Genomic DNA, 25,315 nt, shown 5'->3' on the forward strand with positions numbered 1-25,315 from the left:
TGATGGTACAAAATAATCAAGTGGTAGTTAAATGCATTGATTAAATAATCAAGTAGTAGCTATAAATAGATCCGCCGCCCAGAGGTCTTTGCCGGCCCGCCGTCGCACACAGATCCACCGCATAGAAGCCATTGCCGGCCACGCCCCATCGCGCTGTGCCGCTCACCCGCGACCAGTCGTCGTCGGACTCATCGCAGACGCCCGGGCCGCACAGATCCGCCTCCTCCGTCAGCAGCGTTGCAAGTCTGCAGCAGACGGATTCTTCAGCTTCATCAGTACAGCAGCAGTGCGCTTATTGAGCCTTCACAGAAGTAGCCAGCAGATCCGCAGCCCTAAGGTCTCTGCCGGACCGCCCTCGCCCACAGATCCGCCGCCCAGAAGCACCTACCGGCCACGCCCACCGCGCCGTGCCGCTCAACCGCGACCAATCGTCGCTGCTGTCACGTCACTTTGTCCCAACCGAACGGGCAGTCAGTCCTTTCTCTTTTAAAGCTAAGTTCTACTTCCTTATCTCGGGTGATGTTCAGTTGATATGGATGCGAATTGAATTGAGCAATTGAGATAGCAAATTACCTTGAAAGTTTTCAAGCAGATGGGTTGTTCTTGGGGTTGAACGTATTGTATAATAAATGAAATGAATTGAAGGTGCCATGTTGAAACGAATGGAGTAGATTTGAACTGAAATTAGCAAAGTTAAGGACAGAGCTTACCTTACAGTTGTTTTTGTTTGATTGATGTATTGCTCGTTGTAGTTGATTACTTCCTAAAAACGGTGATAAACTCTACAATGGAGCCTAGAGAGAGGGAGAGAGAGTGGAGAGAGGTGAGAAGAAGAGGGATTGGTCCCAAACATGTCGAGAGAAAACCAGCAAGAAGCTGGAACCGGAGCAGTTTGAATGGAAGGAGAGATTGGAGTTCGAATGAACGTGAAGGCACTACAACCTTTTTCTTTAACAACATCCCAGAGGATTGCAGCATTGATTTTCTAAGACGTAAGTTCGAGACGGTTGCGAAGACGGTGGATGTATACTGCCCAAGGAAGAGAGATCTTTGGGGAAGACCGTTCGGCTTTGTTCGATTTGAAAAGATGGAGAGGTCTGACACTTTACTGGAGGACCTGAACAAACTTTGGATTGGCAGTTATAAGGTTAGAGTTTATAAGCCTAAATTCGAAAGGGATGATGAGAAGAGAAGGAATGAGCAGAATAGCGTCAAAGAAAAAAAGTTGAAACAGATCCAGCAATGCACCATGAAGGTGTATAACAGACACGCAGGTGTCTCGTTTAAGGAAGCTCTTACAGGTGCTAAAGATGATAAAGAACTTGATGACGAAACCTTACAGTTCCAGACGACGGAAGAAGACCTGGTTTGGCTTAATGGGGCTTTTACAGGTTACATTAAATCTGAGTTTCTCTGGGAGGAAGTTCGAGAGGAAATAAATAGTGAATGCGCAGGTTGTTTTAAGTTGAACTCCCTCGGTGGCAACATGGTCCTAATCCAAAGCAGCAACGAGCAGACGACCGAGGAAAATCTCAATAAGCTCAACGAATGGAGAGACTTCTGGTTGCAGTGGTGGAGGCCTTGGAAATCTGTGGATATCAACTATCAAAGAGTTGTCTGGACTAAATGGACCGGAGTCCCGCTACATGTTTGGAATTCCCGTTTCTTCAGTACGGCAAGCGCGAGGTTCGGGTTGCTTCTGAAAATTGAAGAAAAAACAAGAATGAAAGAGAGGCTGGACGTGGCTTATATACAGATGTCTACTGGGTTCAACTCTATTGGAAACATCATGAAATGTAAAATCGACGGTGCTTCGTTCCAAATCCGGGTGGAAGAAATGCCCGATAATTTCGTTTCCCCGGAGGAGGAGGAGTGGTCTTTGGACGAAGATGCTGACTCAGAATGTTCTTTACTAGATATCTCACAGTCTCCGGCGAAGGCTTCCATCGTCGAGTCGGAAACAGAGGACGGTGAAGGAAATGATTCGGTTACTCAAAAAAACGGCGTCTCAGAACTTGAGAGGAAGGTTGTGGAAACTAATGGCCCGTTCCCACATTACTTTGGCACAGATAAAGGGAGCCAAGTCCAGATGGTTTCCTCCAAAGGGACTGATAAATCACCTTCAAATGAGCCAGAGAGTAGAGGTAGAGAGCTCAGCGAAGGGAGTAGAAACGAGAAAGAGAAGGAATTTCAAAATGAACTTGAGGGGGAGGAGTGCGATCCCTCGAGGGTATCAGATTCTCTCACTGCGGGGGTTGTTTATAAGAAAGGAACGGCGAACAGACGAGGAGAAGTTTCGAGGAAGAAAATTCATAAATCAAAAGCCACCGAAAATCAGCATAAAGTTTGGGGAAATTTCATTGCTGATATTGAATCAGAGGGTGAGATGGGCAAGAATGGAAGCGGTTCGCGATCTACTGAGGCGGATTGGGAGAAGTCGGACAGAGATGAAGATACAAGAACATGGCTCTTTGCCAAGAAGTTGGGTTTATCGAGCAATCACCAAGACGCGGTCATGATCGAGCAATTAAAGGAGCAAAGAGCGAAGGCAGGAGATCCGAAGGTCGTGGGTGATATTGAAACAGGTTCTTAATGAATATTTTATCTTACAACATTAGAGGCTTGGGGAGTTCCATTAAACAGAGTGATATCGGAGAATTGGTTAGGAAAAATGCTTTAGATTTTTGTTTTGTTCAGGAAACCAAAATGGAAATTTTCTGTTCCCCAATGTGTGATAAGTGGTGGGGGATGAGTAATTTTGATTGGGCTGTGAGGGAGTCAGAAGGCAGATCGGGTGGAATACTATCGGTCTGGAACAAGGATAAGTTTGTGGCAACTAGTAAATGGAACGTGACGGGGGCTGTTATTGTTAATGGGATTTGGCTACAAGGAGGCCTGCAATGTTGTTTTGTTAATGTGTATGCGCCCATGGGAACCACCGAAAAGGAATCTTTGTGGGATACATTACAGCTCATTGCTCTTCAAAACAAAGACTCGTGCCTGTGTTTTCTTGGCGACTTCAACGCAGTGCGTGATTCGGGAGAAAGGGTGGGGAAAGGTGCTGTCTTTAATCAAGCAGATGCAAGGTCTTTTGACGCTTTTATTAGGCAAAGTAATCTGCTGGAAATCAGAACACAGGGAAGAAAGTTTACGTGGTATCAACCTGGTGGAGGATGCAAGAGCAAACTAGACAGATTTATGGTCAACGAGAAATGGATGCAGGAATGGCCGGACACAGTCGGAAGGGGGCTTCAGAGATCAATGTCGGACCATTGTCCGATCTTCCTGACCACAAAAACCAAGAATTGGGGACCCAAACCTTTTAGGTTCCTTAATTCTTGGCTCTCCCACCCAGATTTTTGCGCGTTGGTAAGGAAATCTTAGGATGAAGCTAAGATTGAAGGATGGAGTTGCTTTGCGTTCAAAGAGAAATTGAAATTGGTGAAGAGTGCGTTGAAAGAGTGGAATATGAGGATTTATGGCAACATTGAGCACGGCTTGACAGATCTTAAGGATGAACTTCAGGAGCTGGACATTTTTGATGACACCTTTGGTCTTGAGGAGAGTGAGACAATCAGGAGAAATGAATTACGAGCAAAGATTTTCCTTAAATCCAAAGAAAAATGTAGTCTTCTCCAACAAAAGGCGAAAGTCAAATGGGTCAAGGAGGGCGATCTGAATACTAGTTTTTATCACAAAGCAATTGTTGGGAGAAGAAAGAAGAATGAAATTGCAGGGCTTGATGTTGGGGGTTGCTGGATCGAGGATCCAAAGATCATTAAGGAGAACGTCAAAACGTTCTTCGAGAATCACTTCAAGAAGACGCCGCGCGTCCTACCTATGATACCGGGAGATTTCACTGCTTGGAAAATTTCTGCAGCAAATAATGCGGAGCTGATCAAACCTTTTTCAGAATCAGAAATTAAAGAGGCCATTTGGAGCTGTGACGGTGACAAGAGCCCGGGACCGGATGGCTTTAACCTCAAGTTCTGGAAAGCGTCATGGGAGATTATCAAGAAAGATTTTTTAAAGGTGATGACTGAATTTCACTCCAATGGCAAAATCCCTCGGGGATGTAACTCTTCATTCATCGTTCTCATTCCTAAAAAAGAAGGAGCTTGCTCACTTGAGGAGTTTAGGCCTATTTCACTTATTTGTAGCCTCTACAAAGTCATTGCGAAGGTTTTGGCGAATAGGATGAAACAGGTCATGGATTCAGTTATTTCGGATAATCAGAGTGCCTTCATTGGCGGCCGTTACATCCTAGATGGGGTGGTGGTTCTAAATGAAGCAATCGCGGAGGCTTCTAAGAAGAGAAAGGGGATGATTATCTTCAAGGTGGATTTCGCGAAAGCCTATGACTCCGTTGAGTGGGATTTCTTGGATTTAATGCTTGAAAGAATGGATTTTGAGCCATTATGGAGGAAATGGATCCGAGGTTGTATCTCCTCGGCGACGACGAATATTTTGGTAAATGGATCTCCATCTGGTGAGGTGTGTTTAGAAAGAGGATTACGGCACGGGGATCCGCTTTCCCCGTTTCTCTTTCTTGTTGTAGCGGAGGGGCTCCACTCTTTGATTACGACAGCTGTTGAGAAGGAGCTGATTAAGCCGGTAAAGGTAGGAAATGATGACATTTCAATTTCGCACCTCCAATACGCCGATGACACGGTCTTCTTGATGGAGGATGATGAAAGAAATGCAGTGGCAGTTAAAATGATTCTCAGAGTGTTCCAGCTACTATCAGGGCTTGCCGTCAATTTCAAAAAATGCTGTCTCTTCGGAGTTGGGGTCGAGGAGGATACGATCGAGAGGATGGCGGCTGTTTTGGGTTGTGATGTGGGCTCCTTACCTTTCAATTACCTCGGTATTAAAGTGGGCAGCAAGGGCAAAAAGGTTGCTGATTGGAAATACTTGGTTGAGAAGGTGAGAAAGAAAATCGATTCGTGGAAAAATGAGAAGTTCTCTCTCGCGGGACGTGTGACCTTGGTGAAGGTTGTGCTTCAATCCATACCGATTTATCAGCTCTCTTTTACCTGTTTACCAAAATCAATTGTGAGTTCTCTAAATGCTTTACTTGGTAATTTTCTGTGGGGAGGGGGTGCTAGTAAAAGTGCGATTGCTTAGGTGAAGTGGAAGGTGCTTTGTGCTTCAAAAGATGAAGGAGGCTTGGGGCTTAAAAATATTGAGTGGTTTAATCAGGCACTAGTCGTTAAATGGTTGTGGCGGTACCTTACTGGAAGGGACATGCTTTGGGCAAAAATTGTTAGGTCCATTTATGGTGAGGTTGAGTGGGGAGAGACAGGTATGGAAAACGCGGGGAAAGGTAGATTTAGAGATGGGTGGTGGCCGAAGATCGTTTCTGCGGCGGGAGGGGCGAGCAATTTTTGGTTTGTTCAAAATTTGAAGCCAAAGGTGGGGGATGGGAAGACCTTTAAATTCTGGACTCAGTGGTGGGTTGGTCAAAAGCCGTTGAAGTTTACTTTTCCTAGACTTTTTCAGTTGAGTGCGAATAAAGAAGCTGCAATCTGTGAAGTTGGGGAATGGACTGATACTGGTTGGTGTTGGGATTTAAGGTGGAGAAGAGAGCTGTTTGAGAGAGAGAGGGAAGGAGTTTCGGAGCTGCTTAGCCTTGTTTCTGGTACTAATCTGTGTGCAGGTAACAAGGACGGATGGACATGGAATGGCGACACTGGGAGAGGCTTTACAACCAAGTCCGCTTATGAAGCTATTAAAGATCAAGCAAACGAGACTACGGAGGCGGTGGAGGAAACTGATACGAGTACGAAGGTGTGGAAGATCCCTATTCCAAACAAAGTCAAGCTTACCGCATGGAGAATTTTGAAGAACAGAATTCCGACGTGTGACAACCTCTTGAGAAGAAATGTGATGTTGGGTGAAGTCGAGGTGGGATGTAACGCCTGTTTTCATCGGCAGGAATCCATGAACCACGTGTTGATCCACTGTCCAAAGACCTCAAAGGTATGGGAAGCAATCTTTCAATGGCTCGGAGTTAGCATGGCGCAGCCATATGACGTGCCCTCGCACTTTCAGTTCTTTACTAGTTTGAGTGGCCGAAAAAGAAATAAGAAGCTCTTGATGGCTCTTTGGTGTTGTACTATTTGGCTTATTTGGAAAATGCGGAATGAGAGTAGATTTGAGAACAAAAGATGGGAGAGTACAAACTTGTTTGGAGAAATCAAAGCTAGAGTGTGGAGTTGGGGTAGAATTTTTGGTTTTGTTAATGATGGAGTTGGGTTTCATAGGTGGATGTCGAATGATGAATTCCCGATGATTTTGTAATATTCTTGGTACTACTGGTGCCTTTTCGTTCTATAATATTTACTTTCCTTATCAAAAAAAAAAGTAGTAGCTATAAATATAGATTTGAATATTTAATTTTCTAGATTAATTCTCATTTTTCATCATATTTACTATTTTCATTGGATTCTCTCTATATGGTAAAAAAAAATGATAATGAATCTGAAACCTCAGATGTTTAAATTTTATTGCTAATATTTATACAAAGTTAATCGTGTGAAATTATTCTTCTTCTGTCTCACCTATCTTGAGACCCTTTCTTATTTGACAAAAGTTTTACCCTTTATTCACATTTTCACTTTTTCATCTATAGACAAAATACTACTTTCTTAAAAACCACTAAATAAAGTAAGAATGAAGAACAACTCTTCCATCATCAAGATCTACGGTGAATGTATCATTGATAAATGCATCACCTTAATTAAAATTTTGAAGGGAACAATTTTTTTTAGTGCATTAATTTTAACGACGAATGAATTGATTTTTACGGAAGATACATTAGTTATAATGATTTTCACGTACTCACGAAAAATTTACATCTCACTGGAATCATACCATATACGGCCTCCGTCCCAAATTAACTTGATCAGTATTTCTTTTTGAGTTGTTCCAATTAACTTGATCACTTTTCTTATATGGAATGATATTTCCACTTTATTCATTCTATTCACTCAGAACCGATCACCTACCCACCGTGGGCATGCATAACGTGCCCACCATGATGTGGCAATTGTAATTATAGTAAGATAATTTTAATTAGAGTAAGATTTATTAGTTATCTTTCCTAATTAAAATTGTTACATCAATGGTGGACACGTTATGTTTGCCCACGATGGGTAGGTGATCGGTTCTGTCTATTCACTTTACCACTAAACACATTTTAAATACTACTAATACTAAATTCTTAAATTTCGTGCTGAAAAGAAATTGATCAATCTAAATGGAACGAATGGTGTATTAATTTGAGAAAAACAAAATTCACGCATTCCGTGTTTGGACGGGGCCACATAAGTGGGACCGGCAACGGTAACATGCTATGTAAATTTGGTCCAAAAGTTGACAACTTGATCGATGTAGGAAATTAAGAATATTGATGAGAATGAATTTAAAGCAATGGGAATGAGTTGGTGTCAATAATTACGACTAAACTCCCAAATCCTACAACTTGGCTTGAAAATGTATAACTAATTAATTAGTTGGGTAAACATTGTTTCCTCGTAGAGAGAGAAACGTATTCAAAACATAAAATTTATCATTAATCTTCTTGCTAATTATTCAAGAATTTAATTACTATCGATTCAAATCAAGATATTCGGAATAGGTAATATACTACTAGCTTGAGTCAAGAATCCGATCCGAACGAATGTCATTTTTATTTATTTATTCTAAAACTAATATCAGAGGTTCAGAATGCAGTAAGATATGGAGTGGAAAAATATGCTACTAGAAATATTATAATCATATCATCGTGTCATTCATAATTCATGCTTAACGTTTATGCAGAGTATAATTATTAGGGCTGGTAATACGGTTTCGGTTTTTCGATTAAAACCGTAACCGAACCGAAAAAACCGGTTTTCGGTTAACCGAAAACCGGTTTTTACCGGTTCGGTTCGGTTACCGGTTAGTTTTTTTGTTGTTAACCGGTTAATCGGTTTAACCGGTCGGTTAACCGGTTAAACCGATTAACCGGTTTATTTTTTAAATTAATAAATAAGTATATATTAAATTAGAGAGTCTAGGGCTGGCCGCTGGGCTTCCGCTTTCTCTGTTTCTGTTTCTCCGACTTCTGCTTCTGCCGTCTGCCGCTCAGCAGGCGCCTTTCCGTCTGCCCCCACCGGCGCCGCTCCGCCACAGCCGCAGCAATCCCGTCAGCCTCCCAGCAGCCCAAGGTTGCGGCCGTCGTTCTGCTCTGCCTTTTTCAGCCTCCCAGCAGCAGCCGCAGAAGCAGCCTTCTCTCAGCACCAGCACCAGCACCTCGACTCCGGCGGCCACACTAGCACGGTGACACGCCCTCGACTCCGGCGACCACACCAGCACAGCTTCTACTTCTTGAAAGGTAATTTTTTTTTTTTAATGCTTCTTTCTGCCATTGTTTGCGCTGATAATATATGTGACTACACTATGTTGCGAATTTAGGTTAGAGAAGTGTGTTTGTGATTTGTTTCCTTATTTATCAACCATATAGAGATACACTCCTATATGTATATGTATGTATGATGAATATCAGTGAGTGTTCGTATATTACAATTTGGGAGAGAAAAAGATTGGATTCAGTGAACGAGTTTGGGGGAGAAACATTGTTTGGTAGACTCAAAATGTAAATAAACTATTACTTAAATAGTTAAATGTATGACCTTGAATCGAAGTTTGGTCTGATCAGTGATCACCATTAGCTTAGTCTATATATATTTATTATGTTTAATGTGTGACCTTGAATCTTGTTTAATGTATACAAAGATTTTCAATCATATATTATTATAACTACAATATTAAATATCAATTCTTGACATACTTTTTTGAAAGTATGAATTCTAGATTACTTATTTAACTGGTTCATAATTAGAATATCCTACACATTTATCTAATCTCTGCATTCATATGTTGAGACAAATGGATTGAGACTATGCTACTATTATTGTGGCTTTTGGTTGAATGGTTGTAATATGTGTTAGTTTGTTTACTTTTGTTGTTAATTGTTGCATAGGTTGGAAATTCATAATTATTAGAGGACTTTTTTTTTTTTTTTGTAAAATTATAAGTCTCTATAAAACTTTTTTTAAAACTAAATAATCATAAATCATGAGTTGGTGAAGTGGATAAGTTTCTATAATTTCTTCCAAAGGTCAAGAGTTCAAATCCTATTGCTTACATTATATAAAATTCGAATTTTTTTAAATTAATCGGTTACCGGACCGGTTATTCGGTTAACCGGTTCTTTAACCGGTTCGGTTATCGGTTATAACAATGAGGCTTATCCGGTTCCGGTTAACCGGTAAACCGGTTCGGTTAAAACCGAACCGGACCGATTACCAGCCCTAATAATTATCTTCAAATTAAAGTTGAGTTGGACATCGAAATTGTCAGCGTGGTGCAATTGTATAAGGTTAGGGTCGTTTCACTCATCAGACAGTCGCGTCACGCTGGCAATTCCGATGTCCAGTTCAGCTTTAATTTGGAAATACTCTGTGACAATAATAAGAATGAATTTTCAATTGAAGAATAAATTCCCCAATTTTAAATATCATGGGGAAAACCAAATAATGATGAAAATTCCCAAATTTATAGGTAATTAACCTATATTATATATATGCAAATAAATCCAACTCAACACCATCCAACATTACCATTTATAAGCCCATTGTCAAAACCCAGCAGGATCCATTAAAGAATGCTTCATGGACTCATATTAGGCCTACAATTAGCCATAACTATAAGGTTTATGTGACTTCAACTAATTAAGTAGATTCCCTAAAAAAACTAATTAAGTAGACACAATTTATAAATTAAATACTTGCAACTTAAACTACTAGCTACATCAATCCAATCCACCATATTTGTCACGATACATAACCCAATTCATTTGCTACGAATGTCTCATTTCTTATAATTAATTTTAATTAAAGGGTGTGATCTAATATTAGTATCATTTATAAATTGCAATACGTTGATTTCATTAATATCAAAGGATTTCCACCAAACCTTCAAAATAACTATATAAAAAATGTAGATGCAAACAATAAGTAACAAATGAAATGTGATATATCGGATAAAATCATTTAAGCAATTAGGGGCAATTAAAAATGGTTGATTACTAAAAACTTTAATCTTGGTGACTAATTAACCATTCAATTCGTGAGATACTACACCACTAACAATGCATAACCACTTGCTAAGACCATTCAAAATTTTGCACTAATATATTAAATTGCACCTACTACCATTATCGTACTTGGCCAAATTGTTTTATTTCACTAATTTATTTTAATTATATCACTAATCTTGCACTAAACTATGACAAGAATTTCATACAACTAAGTGGGATTCATCTGATAAAATCTACTTTGCGGCAGTGGGCGGCTTATCATTCATGATAAATTGATAATGCAGAAGCAACCACTCCACTACCAAATTTCATTTTTCAAAGAGAGCATAAGTTTTATGTAAATATTTGTTTCTCTCAATATTGTGATACAGAAAGTATGCCTAATTCAAGCGGCAAAGTAATTAAGTCATCAAAGTACTCTAGATCTCTCTCTTACAAAAGGTCATTGATTGAAATTTTATCGACGTCGTATTGGATTGTATTTTCATTTCTTTGCATATTTGGTCTAATTTATCCTGGCTTTGTTGTATTTGATTGATTCATTAATGTAATATGCAGTTTCATGATATGTTGTAACTCAAGAAAAATATTGATTTAGTGGTTTGTAGTTGCAAATAAGTATGATTTAGACAAGTAACGTTTTGTGTTTGGTATGATTAGTGTAAGATTTAGACACCTTTGAGTTTAGTTTAGATCTTTTTTTGTGCTCAAATCTTATGTTGTATTTACTATTCATTCCATTGTGTTGATAATTCTTTGGATTAACTAGCACTTCAATATGCTTATCTCTTAAACTCATTTTCTATATTTGGTAAGGTTTATGTAAGATTTGGACACATTAGTCCTAGCAAATATCTTTCAATGTTTAATTCATTTTGTTGGTTTTTTTAGTAAGAGTGAGTCGTAGCCTTGCTTTCAATTATTTATCATCCGTGAAATTTTGAACAGATGTGGAGGCTTGGGAAAAAAATTCTTATTGCGTAAGTTCATTTTTATAGTACTTTATGATCGAATTGGATAACCATTCTCTCCGTACTATTCTTTCTTACTTTATTACTTTTTTTGATACTGGTATCATTTACCATTCTACTATTACTTATTGCGACACGTCTCACCACAAGTTACACAGATGGTATCCTATACATGATGTTAGCTACTTAAAAAAAAATATTTTTTTTCCTAAAAAAGGTCAAATTTAAAAGGATAGTGTTTCATCCAAAAATCCAAAATAAATAAATAAATAACTTTAACTTTAAGCGCAATTACTTTGTGTTAGGCTTGTTGGTGTGCACGCGATGATGGACAGAGCATCCACGATTGACCCATTAAACCCAACATAACTATTTGGGCTTATCAATTAAATACAGATCATCTCTATATTTCTATATTTATTCCCTTTCTTTTACATTTTAAATATAAATCGCCTTCTTTAAGGATAACATCTCAAAAACCTCTCAATAAATCTATATTTTCTTGAGTTTATCAGCTTGTTTTAAAATTAAGAGTTATTTAGATGTATATTAATGGAATCAAATATCAATTATCTACATTTACAAAATTTCTATAATTACCCGATTGCGGAATTGGAATAATTTAATTTAATTTCCCAAAAGTAATTGATTATGGCTACCATTAGTGGATAGTTATGGGCATAACTTCCCTCTTATTCTATTTCCAACTACACGTGGTGGTGCTAAAAAATCCTATTTACTCTAAAAAAAAATCCTATTTCTATGTGTTCCTCTCTTTTATTAATAACTCAATATTATTTAACCAAGACTGAATGATTTGATGAAATGAAGATCTTTTCTTTTAAAGTTATTTTTATTTTTTTGGATGAAACACTATCCTTTTAAATTTGACCTTTTTTAGGAAAAATAAAAAAAAGGGCATAACTTCCCTCTTATTCTTCATGTTTAACTCAATTATTTTTATTGAGATCTTTTTTCACATTTTTACTAAGATAGAAAATTTTCTTGGGGCATGATGAAATATTTTTTCTCGGGCAGCTCCTTTTCATTCATCTTTCTCCAATGTTTGATAATATTATCTTTGGGTAGCAGTTTGAAAATACTTTCAAATATTTTCTCATTTTTCATCTCTAGTAAATATATGATAAAAAAATGAGAAAAATATACTCCCTCTGTTCCATCGAAAGTGATGCACTTCTTTTGGGCACGGGATTTAAGGAGAATAAGATTGTAGTGTAAAGGTGTGTAAATGTGTATGGGGCCACATTGTTTGTAGTGTAAAATTATTACCAAAAAAGAAAATGCACCACTTTCGGTGGGACGGCCCAAAAAGAAATACGTACCACTTTCGGTGGGACGGAGAGAGTAATATTTTTTCATCTTTTCTTGTTCATCATTTCTCAATAAAAATTTTACAACCAAAGTAAACGCGTGCCTACGCACCCTTAAAATAAAATTGTATCATGAATTGCAAATGTATGCAAGTTCAAGATACACACTCTTTAAAAACTCATTTTAGAAAATAATATTCACATCGAATTCAAACCTTTAAAGATTCAAAAAAGATGAACCCAAGAAAATCTAGAGTTGGTAAAATGAGTCCAAAAAGAATCAACTAACGTGCCATTTTGGCTACCTAAGAGGCAGCCTTAAAGCAACAAATGAGCAGCAATTAGAAGGCAAGAAACAAACCCCAAACCTCGTTGTCTCAAAACGTGGCCAAAAAAATATTGCAAATTGTGCTTCAATCCTCGGACACAAAATCACCCAACTCACACAATGTCCAAATCTTGATCATGATGAAGTCATTAGGTCACCAAGTAACCACCAAAATCTATATATAACCCTCCTCTCAACCCCCCCTCTCTCTCCCTCTCCTCAACAAAACCAAGCAAAATGGGATCTCCAACCTCACTCATCCTCACACTAAACATAGCAATTATTCTTGCACTTTCTTTGTGTGCATCATCCCAAACCATCCAAGAGAAGTACTACCAATGCATCACCCTCAACTCCGAGCTCTCCATCCCCTTCTCCACGGCCTTCTCCGCCCCCGACAACGCCTCGTTCGCCACCATCCTCGAATCCTCCGCGCAGAACCTCCGATGCTTGGTCTCCTCCGTGCCCAAGCCGCAGCTCATCTTCACCCCCTACACGGAGAACCACGTCCAGGTCGCGGTCACCTGCGCCAAGGACCTCGGCCTCCAGCTCCGCGTCCGGAGCGGGGGCCACGACTACGAGGGCCTCTCCTACATCTCCACGGTGCCGGACGAGCCCTTCGTCGTCCTCGACCTCTCCAAGCTCCGCTCCATCACCGTCGACCTCAAGAACAACTGCGCGTGGGCCCAGGCCGGCGCCACCGTGGGGGAGCTCTACTACAGGATCTCCCAGAAGAGCAAGACCCACGGTTTCGCCGCCGGCCTCTGCCCTAGCCTCGGCATCGGCGGCCACATCACCGGCGGCGCCTACGGCACCATGATGCGGAAGCACGGCCTCGGCGCCGACAACGTCATCGACGCGAGAATCGTCGACGCCAACGGCGTGATCCTCGACCGGGAATCCATGGGCGAGGACCTCTTCTGGGCCCTCCGAGGCGGGGGTGGCGCCAGCTACGGCGTCATCCTCGCCTGGAAGGTCAAGCTGGTCCCCGTTCCAGAGACCGTCACGGTCTTCACCGTGCCGAAATCTCTGGAACAGGGCGCCACCAAGATCCTCTCCAAATGGCAGCAGGTCGCCGACACCATCGACGACGAGCTCTTCATCCGAGTCATCATACAGCCGACGGGCGCGAAGAAAGACGAGCGCACGATGCTAACTCTTTACAACGCCGTCTACCTCGGCCGCGCCGACCGATTACTTCAGGTGATGCAACAGAGCTTCCCGGAATTGGGACTGACCAAGAAAGACTGCACAGAGATGAGCTGGATCCAATCCGTGCTCTACATCGCCGGCTTTCCGGGCAACACGCCGCCGGAGATTCTGCTGCAGGGGAAGTCCCTCTTCAAGAACTACTTCAAAGCGAAGTCAGACTTCGTGAGGAAGCCAATCCCCGAAGACGGGATCGAAGGGCTGTGGAAGAAGATGCTGGAAGAGGATTCCCCTTTGATGATCTTCAACCCCTTCGGCGGCATGATGGGCCGGATTCCGGAATCCGAGATTCCGTTCCCACACAGGAAGGGCGTGATATTCATGATCCAGTATCTGAGCCTCTGGAACGACGAGAAGCCGGAGACGGCGGCCAAGCACGTCGACTGGATCCGGCGGCTCTACAACTACATGGCGGCGTACGCCTCCATGTTCCCCAGGGAGGCGTACGTCAACTACCGAGACCTCGATCTCGGGGCGAACAAGAATGGTTCCAGTTTCATTCAGGCGAGCTCGTGGGGTACGAGGTATTTCAAGGACAACTTCAACAGGCTTGTGGAGGTGAAGACCAAGGTTGATCCTGGTAATTTCTTCAGACATGAACAGAGCATTCCCACTCTGCCATTGATGAACCATGGTGGGGAGAAGAGCATGATGCATTGAAATAATTTGTTTGCTAGTATTGTAAGAGTTTGACAAGAGATATGCTTATGTTATTTTTAGTGGTATGTTTGAGAATTTCACTATGCTTAATCTAAACTTTTTTTAATCTATTCCATCTTTTAGTATAACCAGCAGAAAGAGCGTACGTTGAACGCATAATTAATATTATATTATTTGATAAAAAAAAATATGAATATAATATGGATTAAATGCATGTATTATCATGAACTTAAGGCGAATTCCAAATTTAGCAAGAGTTTTAAAAGTTCCAATTAATATTACCACCTTTGCTACGTGTTCAATTTTAGCATAGATTTGTTTTCCGGCAGAACCACGTGGCAATGACGTGTCTTCCGGCGGACACGTCATAATTTTGTTATCCAGCGGTAGAGAGAGAGAGACGAGAGTGTCTGGCGGCGAATGGCCGCCATTGTCTGGCGGCGGCGTTCATCTCGTCTCCTCCGCCAACATCTCCCAAAAATCGAAGAAGAAGAAGAAAAAGAAAGTGGAGATGGCGCGCGGTGGAGGAGGGAAGGTGGAGGAGGCGACGCGAAGGTGGCGGCGCTCGTCTCGTCTCATCTAGAGCTAAAAAAAAATATACCTAACGGAAATACTAATAAATATTGTCATTAATTTAATACAAAAGATAATTTTGCAACATTGAATAATAATAAAAAAAAAATATGCAGGCATATCAAGATAAATTAGTTTTAAATATATTAAGCCAAATTTTTACTATATTTTAATTTATTTTGTATATTAATATTAGTATGTAGAAAATCATCTTATGTTTAACAGATTGACGCGGTTTCTCATGAGAACACCTCGCCAAATTTGGATGATGTTACGATTGATGATAACTTGGAGGATTTGGATGAGGAGGAACACTGCGCTGAGAGGGATGAAAGAGTTGTTGCTGGTTTGCAGTGGCGGAGCCAGGATTTTTTTTGGGGGGGGGGGGGGCTGAATTGTTACGGGGGTTCGGGGGGCGGTAGCCCCCTGGAATTTTTTTTTGGGGGCATTCAATACATTTTAGACATTTTTTACTAAAATACAAATTTAATAATAATAATAACAACATTTTCATAGATAATATAGTTCAAAACATTTACTAAAATTTTTTGGGGGCATTCAATACATTTTAGACATTTTTTACTAAAATACAAATATAATAATAATAATAATAATAATAATAATAATAATAATAATAATAATAATAATAATAATAATAATAATAATAATAATAATAATAATAATAATAATAATAATAACAACATTTTCATAGATAATATAGTTCAAAACATTTACTAAAAAAATTTTGGGGGGCATTCAATACATTTAAACATTTTTTACTAAAATACAAATATAATAATAATAATAATAACAACATTTTCATAGATAATATAGTTCAACATTTACTAAAAAAAATTTTGGGGGCATTCAATACATTTTAGACATTTTTTTACTAAAATACAAATATAATAATAATAACAACAACATTTTCATAGATAATATATAGTTCAAAACATTTACTAAAAAATTTTTTGGGGGCATTCAATACATTTTAGACATTTTTAATAAAATACAAATATAATAATAATAATAACAACATTTTCATAGATAATATAGTTCAAAACATTTACTAAATTTTTTTTTGGGGTCATTCAATACATTTTAGACATTTTTACTATAATAATAATAATAATAATAATAATAATAATAATAATAATAATAATAATAATAATAATAATAATAATAATAATAATAATAATAATAAGGGAAAATTGCACCTAAATACACAAACTTTGCCAAAAATCCATATTTGACGCGAAGTTAGGATTTTACATTTTAATACACCAACTTTCGTTGTTGTCCAAATTTGACATGACTTAATTCTTAAAAATTCAAAAAATAACTCCTTTTTGTAAATAATTATACAAATACCCACTTATGTTATAATTTGGGACATTTAAATCAAAACAAGACATTTCCTTATGATGTTTTCTTTTAAACCATTTTAGGCGCGGATCAAAGATTAAAAGAAAACATCACAAGGAAATATCTTATTTTGGTTTAAATGTCCCAAATAATAACATAAGTGGGTCTTTGTATAATTATTTACAAAAAAGGGTTGTTTTTGAATTTTTAAGAATTAAGTCGTGTCAAATTTGGACAACAACGAAAATTGGTGTATTAAAATGTAAAATCCTAACTTCGCGTCAAATATGGATTTTTGGCAAAGTTTGTGTATTTTCACGCAATTATCCCTAATAATAATAATAATAATAATAATAACAACATTTTCATAGATAATATAGTTCAAAACATTTACTAAAATAATTTTGGGGGGCATTCAATACATTTAGACATTTTTTACTAAAATACAAATATAATAATAATAATAACAACATTTTCATAGATAATATAGTTCAACATTTACTAAAAAAAAATTTGGGGGCATTCAATACATTTTAGACATTTTTTACTAAAATACAAATATAATAATAATAATAACAACATTTTCATAGATAATATAGTTCAAAACATTTACTAAAATTTTTTTTGGGGGCATTCAATACATTTTAGACATTTTTTACTAAAATACAAATATAATAATAATAATAATCACCCCCCCCCCCGGCTACGCCCCTGCTGGTTTGGTAGATTCGGCGAGCAAGCACAACCTAAAGTTGGGGGCGGTATTGGGAGGCAGGCTATAAGCAGGGGTGTCTCGCTTAATGGTAGCAATGGCTCGTTCACTCCTGCCCCAGAGGATAATGCTAGTCGCATTAGTCGTTTAGAATAACAGGTTAGTCAAGGGATGCAAATGCTCTCGGACGTGCCGACCAAGCGAGGTCGTGGCCGTCCTAAGGGCACGAGAAAAGGCATGGGAGCGCAAGCAATACGCCAACCTTCTGTAAATTGGCCGTTCTGTGAGCATGGCCAACCTTAGTAAGAACATTCGCCCTAGCAATACGCAAAATATCAAGAATATCCACCGGCAATAATTGGGCTTCCTCTTCCTCATTCACCATGAGCCTCGCGGCAAGAATGGAATCTGTATAAATCTCCACAAGCGTTAGACCATGTTCCATGCTAATAATATTTAAACGACAGGTGTGCGTGTGTTGGCCAAGCGGTAAAGGGTTAATGTCTATGGCCAAAGGTCTTGGGTTTGAGTCCCCTGTGGCGTAATCTTTAAATTTCTTTATTTAATATTGTTAATTTATCAAAAAAAATATTTGTACGACAGCCATAATCTCACCCGTCATGTCGTCGACGACGGAGCCATCCTCTTCGCTCCAACCACCTCAATCTTGCCTTCATGGTTTTTGAGTATGTTAAATGTTAGTTTATTGTAAGTAGGTGTCTTTTCGTATCGAGGGGATTCTTGACAATGCCCAATGTTCGTTTGGGTCTAGTGATTATTTATTTTTTGAAGAAATGGAATATTATTTAGTAGGAATATATCAAAATGTTATTCTATTGAATCTATTCATAGCCTTTATTTTACCTTATACTTCATAAGTTAACCCCTAAATTAAATTAAATTTGTAATAAATTAACAATTTCATTTAAATAAATCTAAAAGAATAAACACATACAACTCTCAATCGTAATCTAAAAATATTTATAGCTCATATCTAAATATTAAAGAAACACGTTTATGCAGATATAAATCCCAACTCAAAATTCTGAAAAATCACATGAAAAAAGAACTATCCATTAATCTTTTCCTCTTTTTCTTGTAGTTTGAAATTTTTTAAGAGTTTTATGATGCAAGAATAGGATGGGAGTTCTAAAAATAAAGATAATATATTGCAAGTATGTGTAATTTTTTCTCCCAAGCAAATTCAGCATATAATTTATATTTGTTGATGAAGAAATTGGAAACTTGCATCAAGAATCCAGAAAGATGATGCATCTTGAAAGCATGTAAAATATCTGCCATCACAAGGCGCGACTCTTGAATTCGTACTCAAAACAACCAACAATGACATTCTCGACTGCACGACTAACTTGTATATCTTCTCAACCGATTTACCACTCCACAACTTAATCATCGTCGGATCAATCCATGGTTCTCAGAATTTTGAGTTGGCGGTGATACGATTATTTGCAGGTTTATATCTGCATAAACATGTGTCTTTAATATATTATGATAGGGGCTATAAATATTTTCAAATTACAATTGAGAGTTATAGTTGTTTGTTCTTTCAAATTTAAATGAAATTGTTAATTTACTAAAATTTTAATTTATTTTTTTTATTTCAATTTTGCATGCTTATTTTAATTTTTGTTATTATTAATTGTGGTTTATTTCATCCGGTTAGAGTACATAAATATTTTTATAATCTACTTTTTTAATGGTTAATAATTCATTATTATGACTGATATATCCGAAGTTAGTGTGTGTATATATATATATATATATATATATATATATATATATTTTAATTTCAATTTTTGAAAATAAAAGTTGAAGATAATCTATCAATTATATAAACGATTACATATTGAAGAGATCTCCTTCGTTCTCTTTCCTACGTGGCTTCCTCTCAATCCTTTATTCTCTTCTCTCTTAATTCTCTCAAATCTCTATTCTCCATTCTCTAATCCACGTAGAGTTTGATAGGAATCAATAGATTCAATACACACCAAATCAAAATGCCTTAATTTCTCATCCTAAAGCAATAATTGAATCAGTTTCATCAATCATCGTTTCCATTGCTTGATTCTAGCAACCTTTCTCGCCCCAATCCATGTCAATATCAATAACACAGTTTTTGGGGGTAATTCAATAATTCGCTAAATCCATGTCATGACACAATTTTGGGAGGCGCGACTCCAGATGGGGCGACTCCACGCGGGTGCGACTCTCCTCCATCCTATCTCCTTCCCTATCGTCCGAACCCACCGGCACGGCGGCGACGCGAGGGCAAAAGAGAGACGCTGACATAATCATTGTGGGTGCCGGAGTCGCCGGCTCCGTCTTCGCTTACACTCTCAGAAAGGTATCACCTTCATTTTTTGATTAGAGAGCGATGTTAAATTTCTCTTTTTCCATTTTTTGTTTGGTTGAATCTGCTTTAGAAAATTTGAAATTTTAATTCGTTTATGATTAGTTTGATTTTAATTGCTTCAGTAACTTATGAACTTGTGCTATTATCTTTTATGAACTTGTGATATTTTTCTCTTGCTGAGATGTGGTTTTCCTTTTTATTTCACCTGATTTCTTCATGTTGTCACTCAAATCTCTCTCGAGTTTTATGGGAATTACCAGAAATTTCAGTAATACATAGGAATATTGTAATAGATCGATCTATGTACTGATATTATTGTCCTGCTATATTTATTGTGTTCCACACGAAAAATGATAGAAGGGTGGGTAAATTTAGTTTTCTATTATATTATATTTTTATAATGACGAATTTTTATGCAAAATGCTTAGATTGTGGAAGTGAATGTTATCTTGATGATTGAATATCTCTCTTGAGATCATTTCATGCATTTGATATATATAAAAATATGTTTTATATTTTTATCACTACAAGTTGCAATCACTCCTTTCACTATCACTCATTTCACTGCTCTTGTATATCTAAACAGACTGATTCTACTTGCCTGGTGGGTGCTAATGTTCCTACCATGATATTATTATAGGATTTATTAGTGTCATGCCTAAGCATCTATAGAAGTGAAGATAACATTTTTTTTGTGCTTCTTTGCCATCAATTAGATGTAGTTAACCGTTAGTAGGTGCTTCTGGGCATCACATTTTTTTGATACATGTTGTACAAATCACATTCGATCTGCTACTGCTGCTTAGCTATGCTACTGTCATGTGCTTTTACTTTAAGTTATAAATGCCTTTAGAACTTGGATTTAGACTAATGTCATGGATTGTGACTTCTATAGACTATAGGTACTGCCAGCAACAGCCTGAGAAATCAGTATGTTATGTTTGTCATACTTCAGAAAATCTTTGGATGTGTCTTATTTACGGTTTTGTTGGCTGCGGGGGGTATTAAATCTGTTACTCCCTCCGTCCACGAAATGAGTACCCATATTTCCTTTTTCATCCGTCCACGAAATGAGTACCCATTTCCCTTTTTGGCAAGTGTACCCCACACATCTCTTTAATTAATACACTCAAAAAGTGGGACCCTTAAACTATTCACATTACACTCCATACATTTCTTAAAACCCGTGCCGTCCACAAATGGATACTCATTTCGTGGACGGAGGGAGTATTATATCCAAGTGTATTAATATATGGCTCTTGACCCAAAAAAATATTTGTATAGGCTTGCTTCTCCAGTGTTTGGTAAACTAGAAGCAGAGTTGGCTGAAGGTTTGTGAGTTGAACACTCAAGTTTGAGAACTGCCAACTCCATTGCTGGTACAATCAAAACCAAATCAATTGTAAGTTTTTTTTTAAATGGAGTATCTTTATATATATATATATATATATATTGGGAAAAATAGTACAATAGTATTAGTAAATGATTATGGTTTCAAACTGAATGCTGCTTAAATATTTTGGGATATTTATTGGTTGTTTTCTTGAAGGGGATAAATTGTGGGTCCATAACTGATACAAAATCAATCTTGATAATTCTTGACATTCTTGAATAGCCCTCAATTTCAGTTGTTCTCATCAATGGGCAGAATCAACCCTATGAATGCAGATGCTATATAATAGTTTATATGTGGAAGTAGAATTAAATAATATTAGTATGTATATCTATTTATCTGTTCAGTACATGAATAACACACATCATATTCATGTACACTTCACAATTTTTTGATATGCATACCTAATTGATTGATGTCATCAGTGATGCATGGTGATATGATTAAGGTTATAGGTTCTATTTTCTTTCCTATTTATATAATAATCTTATCAAAGCATGGATTGTGAACATCATTGTTACAAACCAAACTATATATCATTTATTTATGTGAAGTATTGTTTAATTTCAGTACTTTTCTTTATGATTTGTTTATTTTGAGTGAGCTTATGTCTTTTGTTTCTATTGGTGCAGCATATCAAGACTATAATTACATCTTAAGAGGTGAGTTTTTTTTATGTCCTCTTTTTAAGTATTACTCTGGGTTCACATTCTTTGTTTTTCTTTAAGTATTAGTGATAGAATCTGTTTCATTATTTTTAGTTGCCTAAATATGAGATTATTGCTTGATGGTCTGAACCAAATCTATTAACTATATAACCAGTAGAGTGGATGAGAAGTAGTAGCAAGGTTTTGGGAGTTCATAAGCTTTTATCTAATAAGTCTTCTTGAAACTGATAAATGTGTCAATTTGCATATATTTGTCATGTGTTATCTACATATGAAAATGAAAAAAATCACCACTTTATCTTGCTATCAGATTACCATAATTATAGCTCCTTTTGAAAATGCAGCTTGTATATACCCTATTATTTTGTATTTTAAACCCTTATTACCCCAACATATGGAATTTATTACGCAGCACCTATACTACCATCCTTTTTAAATATATCCTATGTGTAGTTTTTTTTGGTAGTTAAGGGTTGATTCAACACACCATGGATATCGAAGTGGGGCTTTCAGAGACAACATTCAATTTTTCTTCATGATTTCACGGAGATTCAAGACTACTGCATTAACGGAATGCCGGTTTGGTGCACTTCGTTTCCAAGAACAATGTCATCTGCCCCTTCCACACCGTGGAGGAAACCGTTCAGGACTCTCTCGACCCCTTCTGCAATTACTGTGAATTATCATGTTTTTTAATATGGTTTCAGTGTTTCCATTTCAATCTTCACTTTTTCTTGAGAAAATTCTTATATGTATGCTTCGAATTCACTTTTCTTTTTCTTATAATTGCATCAGAGTATCCTTAGTTTGCATGATTGACTCAATTTCATCATCAAGAAGTTCTCTTTGATAATTGCAGTTGAGTTTTGTCTTTTTTTGCTGGTGGTTCATTTAGTTTCTTTATGCAGGTTGGGGTCACCATTTTGCTTGCAAGCGAAAGTACCATTTTATAATTCATGCAAAAGTAGATTGGAATGAGTAATTGGACGAAGATTTTGCGGAACTTGAGAGCCTTCAATTGTATAGATTGATTCACTGCAATGGATTCGAGCATCTCATCTGCATCAACGGTTTGAAATACAATTCAAATTTGTTTTGCACAGAGGATAGTATGGAATTATGGGACCGTCTATGCACTCTTCTTAGAGCCAGATTCAGTTTTCTTCAACACGTGCGCTTTTATCAATCTTTGGATTTAGTTCAGAAACAGGGGAAACAACACTGATGAGGTTAGAGAAACTGGTGGATTCGATGAGAAAAAGCTGGTGGCCAGCAAGAAGGCTTGAGCACGTGCTCCTCGTGATCGTTGATCTATTGAAGGAGCACAAGAATGAGTCTCGGGCGCAAATGTGGCATGTCGCGACAAGAATTGAGAGACGAGGCGAGGAGGTAGATTGGGGACAGTGGCTTGATCGATTTCGTGCTCAAGTCGATAAACAGTTTTATAGTGGAGAATCAGATTATCCGTCGTGCCACGAATCCCTTATCCATGTGTGGTGTTTCACGAAAATTTTGGTGACATAATTTGAAGAAATGATTAACTTTGCTTGGTGCACAACTATTATTAATTGTTTTATTGAGATATAGTATTTCACAATAGAGATTTATGTTATGGAAGTTTTGAGTTATATAAGTAATTTTTGTAGCTTAAATTGTGAATTAATTATTTAGAAAAAATAAAAATAAATGTTGTGTCGAATTTTGTAATCATGAATGAGACCCCTGACGAACTCACCATCGTGTTGGATAGATAATGTTTTTTAAATTTGAGGTGGGTATGAGGTTTGACTGAGAAATTAAGGCGACTCTTTCTATTATTATGTACAAGTTGATAAATTTAATTTAATTGAAGTTTTTGATAGATTGTGAGGTAATTTTAAATATTATTTTAGTTTTTATTTTTTTATATCATGATATGAAAATTTAATCGTCGTTCTATATTATATGCACACTTCTTAATTAGAGCCTACATATTCATTTTTGTTTGATACGCGCATTCTATCAATGATAAGTGTATTAAAATTTATACAAAAAAATTAAATTTATTAATTCATTGTTCTAATATATGGACTTCTATTGTTTGACAAACTTATTATTGGCTAAATTATTATTAGTCAAGTTAAATTAAAATTTTGATAGAAAAATAGTAACTATTTATTTGGCCAACAAATTAATTAATTAGCCAAATTATCTTATTATAAAGAGGATGTTTAGTTGGCCAAATAAATAGTTATATTTAGAAAAGATCAAATAATTTATTTTTATTATTTCTTATACGATCAAATCAAGCAACTTCAGTACGAATTATTACTGATTTTTTCATAACGAAATATGTTACTTGGTTTAACCAATATTCGGATTTAAAAATTCAATTATTTGATATAGGTTTGAGTGAAATTCAGTTTAGCGTAAATGTGAAAACTCTAATTAATTTAAGTTATTTAATTCTATTTTTTTAAAATGACGAGTTTACCTCGGTACCAACATTGAGAAACCTGAAAATTCTAATTGTCTGTTAAGCATAAGATGATTTTCTAAACATTAATATTTATATATAAAATAAATTAAGTATAATAAAATGTGACTTAATATATTTAAAACTAATTCATATTGATATGTCTACATAAGTCTTTTATTTATTCAACGTAGCAAAATTATTTTTTGTATTAAATTAATGACAATACAAATTGACTAATTGATTTATAAATATTTTCGCTAGGTATATGCTTTTTTATAGCTCTAGACGAGATGATTCTCAAAATTTACTCTTGGTCTTTCAAACTCCAGACAAGATAATGTTAAAAAGCCAGAGGTAGTCTATCAAGTTTCATATGAGATATACTCAAAACTCAATTTCGCCTCCAAACAATATGATGCTCACAAGTTAGAAGTGGTTTGCGAAGCTCCAAACGAGATGATGCTCATAACTAAATTCCGATCCTTTAAGCTTCAAATGAGATAATACTTAGCACTCAACTCCGATCTTTCAAGCTCCAAATGAGTGATACTTAGAACTCAGCTCTGGTCTATCAAACTATGGACGAGATGATGCTTACAAGTCGTTATGATCTTTCAAGCTCCACGCGAAATGATGCTCACAAGTGAGTTATGGTCTTACGAGTATTTTACCTCCAAACAATATGATTCTCACAAATTAGAAGAGATTTGTCAAACTCCAAACGAAATGATACTCGTAACTTAATTTCGGCCTTTGATGCTTCAAATGATATAATGCTTAGCACTTAACTCTGATCTTTCAAGCTCCAAATGAGAGATGCTTAGAACTCAACTCCGGTCTATCAAACTATGGACAAGATTAAACTCACGAGTCAGTTATGGTCTTTCAAACTCCACACGAGATGATACTCACAAGTCAATTATAGTATTGCGAGCTCCAAATGAGATAATGCTTACAAGTCAGGTTTTATCGTTCAAGTTGTAGATGAGATGATACTTATAAGTCAAATCTTATATAACAAGCTTCAGATAAGATAATGATTTAAAGTTCGATGTACAAGTGATATTTCAAGTTACGGACAAGATAATGCTCAAATTTTTTTTAAGATTTGAATGAGTTGATGTTT

At 36.9% G+C, this 25,315-nt stretch overlaps 1 protein-coding gene and 1 long non-coding RNA gene across 4 annotated transcripts; both read left to right on the forward strand.

Moving 5' to 3' along the window:
• The first annotated feature begins 12,642 nt into the window (after positions 1-12,642).
• On the forward strand, positions 12,643-14,756 carry LOC130985099 (berberine bridge enzyme-like 15). Its single transcript, XM_057907869.1, has one exon. The coding sequence runs from the start codon at positions 13,015-13,017 to the stop codon at positions 14,644-14,646; it is 1,632 nt and encodes a 543-aa protein (XP_057763852.1). The 5' UTR covers positions 12,643-13,014; the 3' UTR covers positions 14,647-14,756.
• Positions 14,757-19,140: 4,384 nt separating this feature from the next.
• LOC130985100 (uncharacterized) lies at positions 19,141-23,368 on the forward strand. Of its 3 annotated transcripts, none has more exons than XR_009088898.1 (4): positions 19,141-19,661; positions 20,955-21,072; positions 21,696-21,725; positions 22,198-23,368. It is a non-coding gene; the product is annotated as an uncharacterized LOC130985100 (long non-coding RNA). The 3 variants fall into 3 exon arrangements; XR_009088896.1 differs by having other exon boundaries at positions 19,143-19,661; positions 22,185-23,368; XR_009088897.1 differs by having other exon boundaries at positions 19,147-19,661; positions 22,640-23,368.
• The last annotated feature ends 1,947 nt before the right edge of the window (positions 23,369-25,315 follow it).

The sequence above is a fragment of the Salvia miltiorrhiza genome, chromosome 5, assembly GCF_028751815.1.
Source record: "Salvia miltiorrhiza cultivar Shanhuang (shh) chromosome 5, IMPLAD_Smil_shh, whole genome shotgun sequence".
NCBI lineage: Eukaryota > Viridiplantae > Streptophyta > Magnoliopsida > Lamiales > Lamiaceae > Salvia > Salvia miltiorrhiza.

What these genes read in the sequence shown, in the direction of transcription:
- LOC130985099 (XM_057907869.1), top strand. Translation starts at nt 13,015, where the DNA reads ATGGGATCTCCAACCTCACTCATCCTCACACTAAACATAGCAATTATT.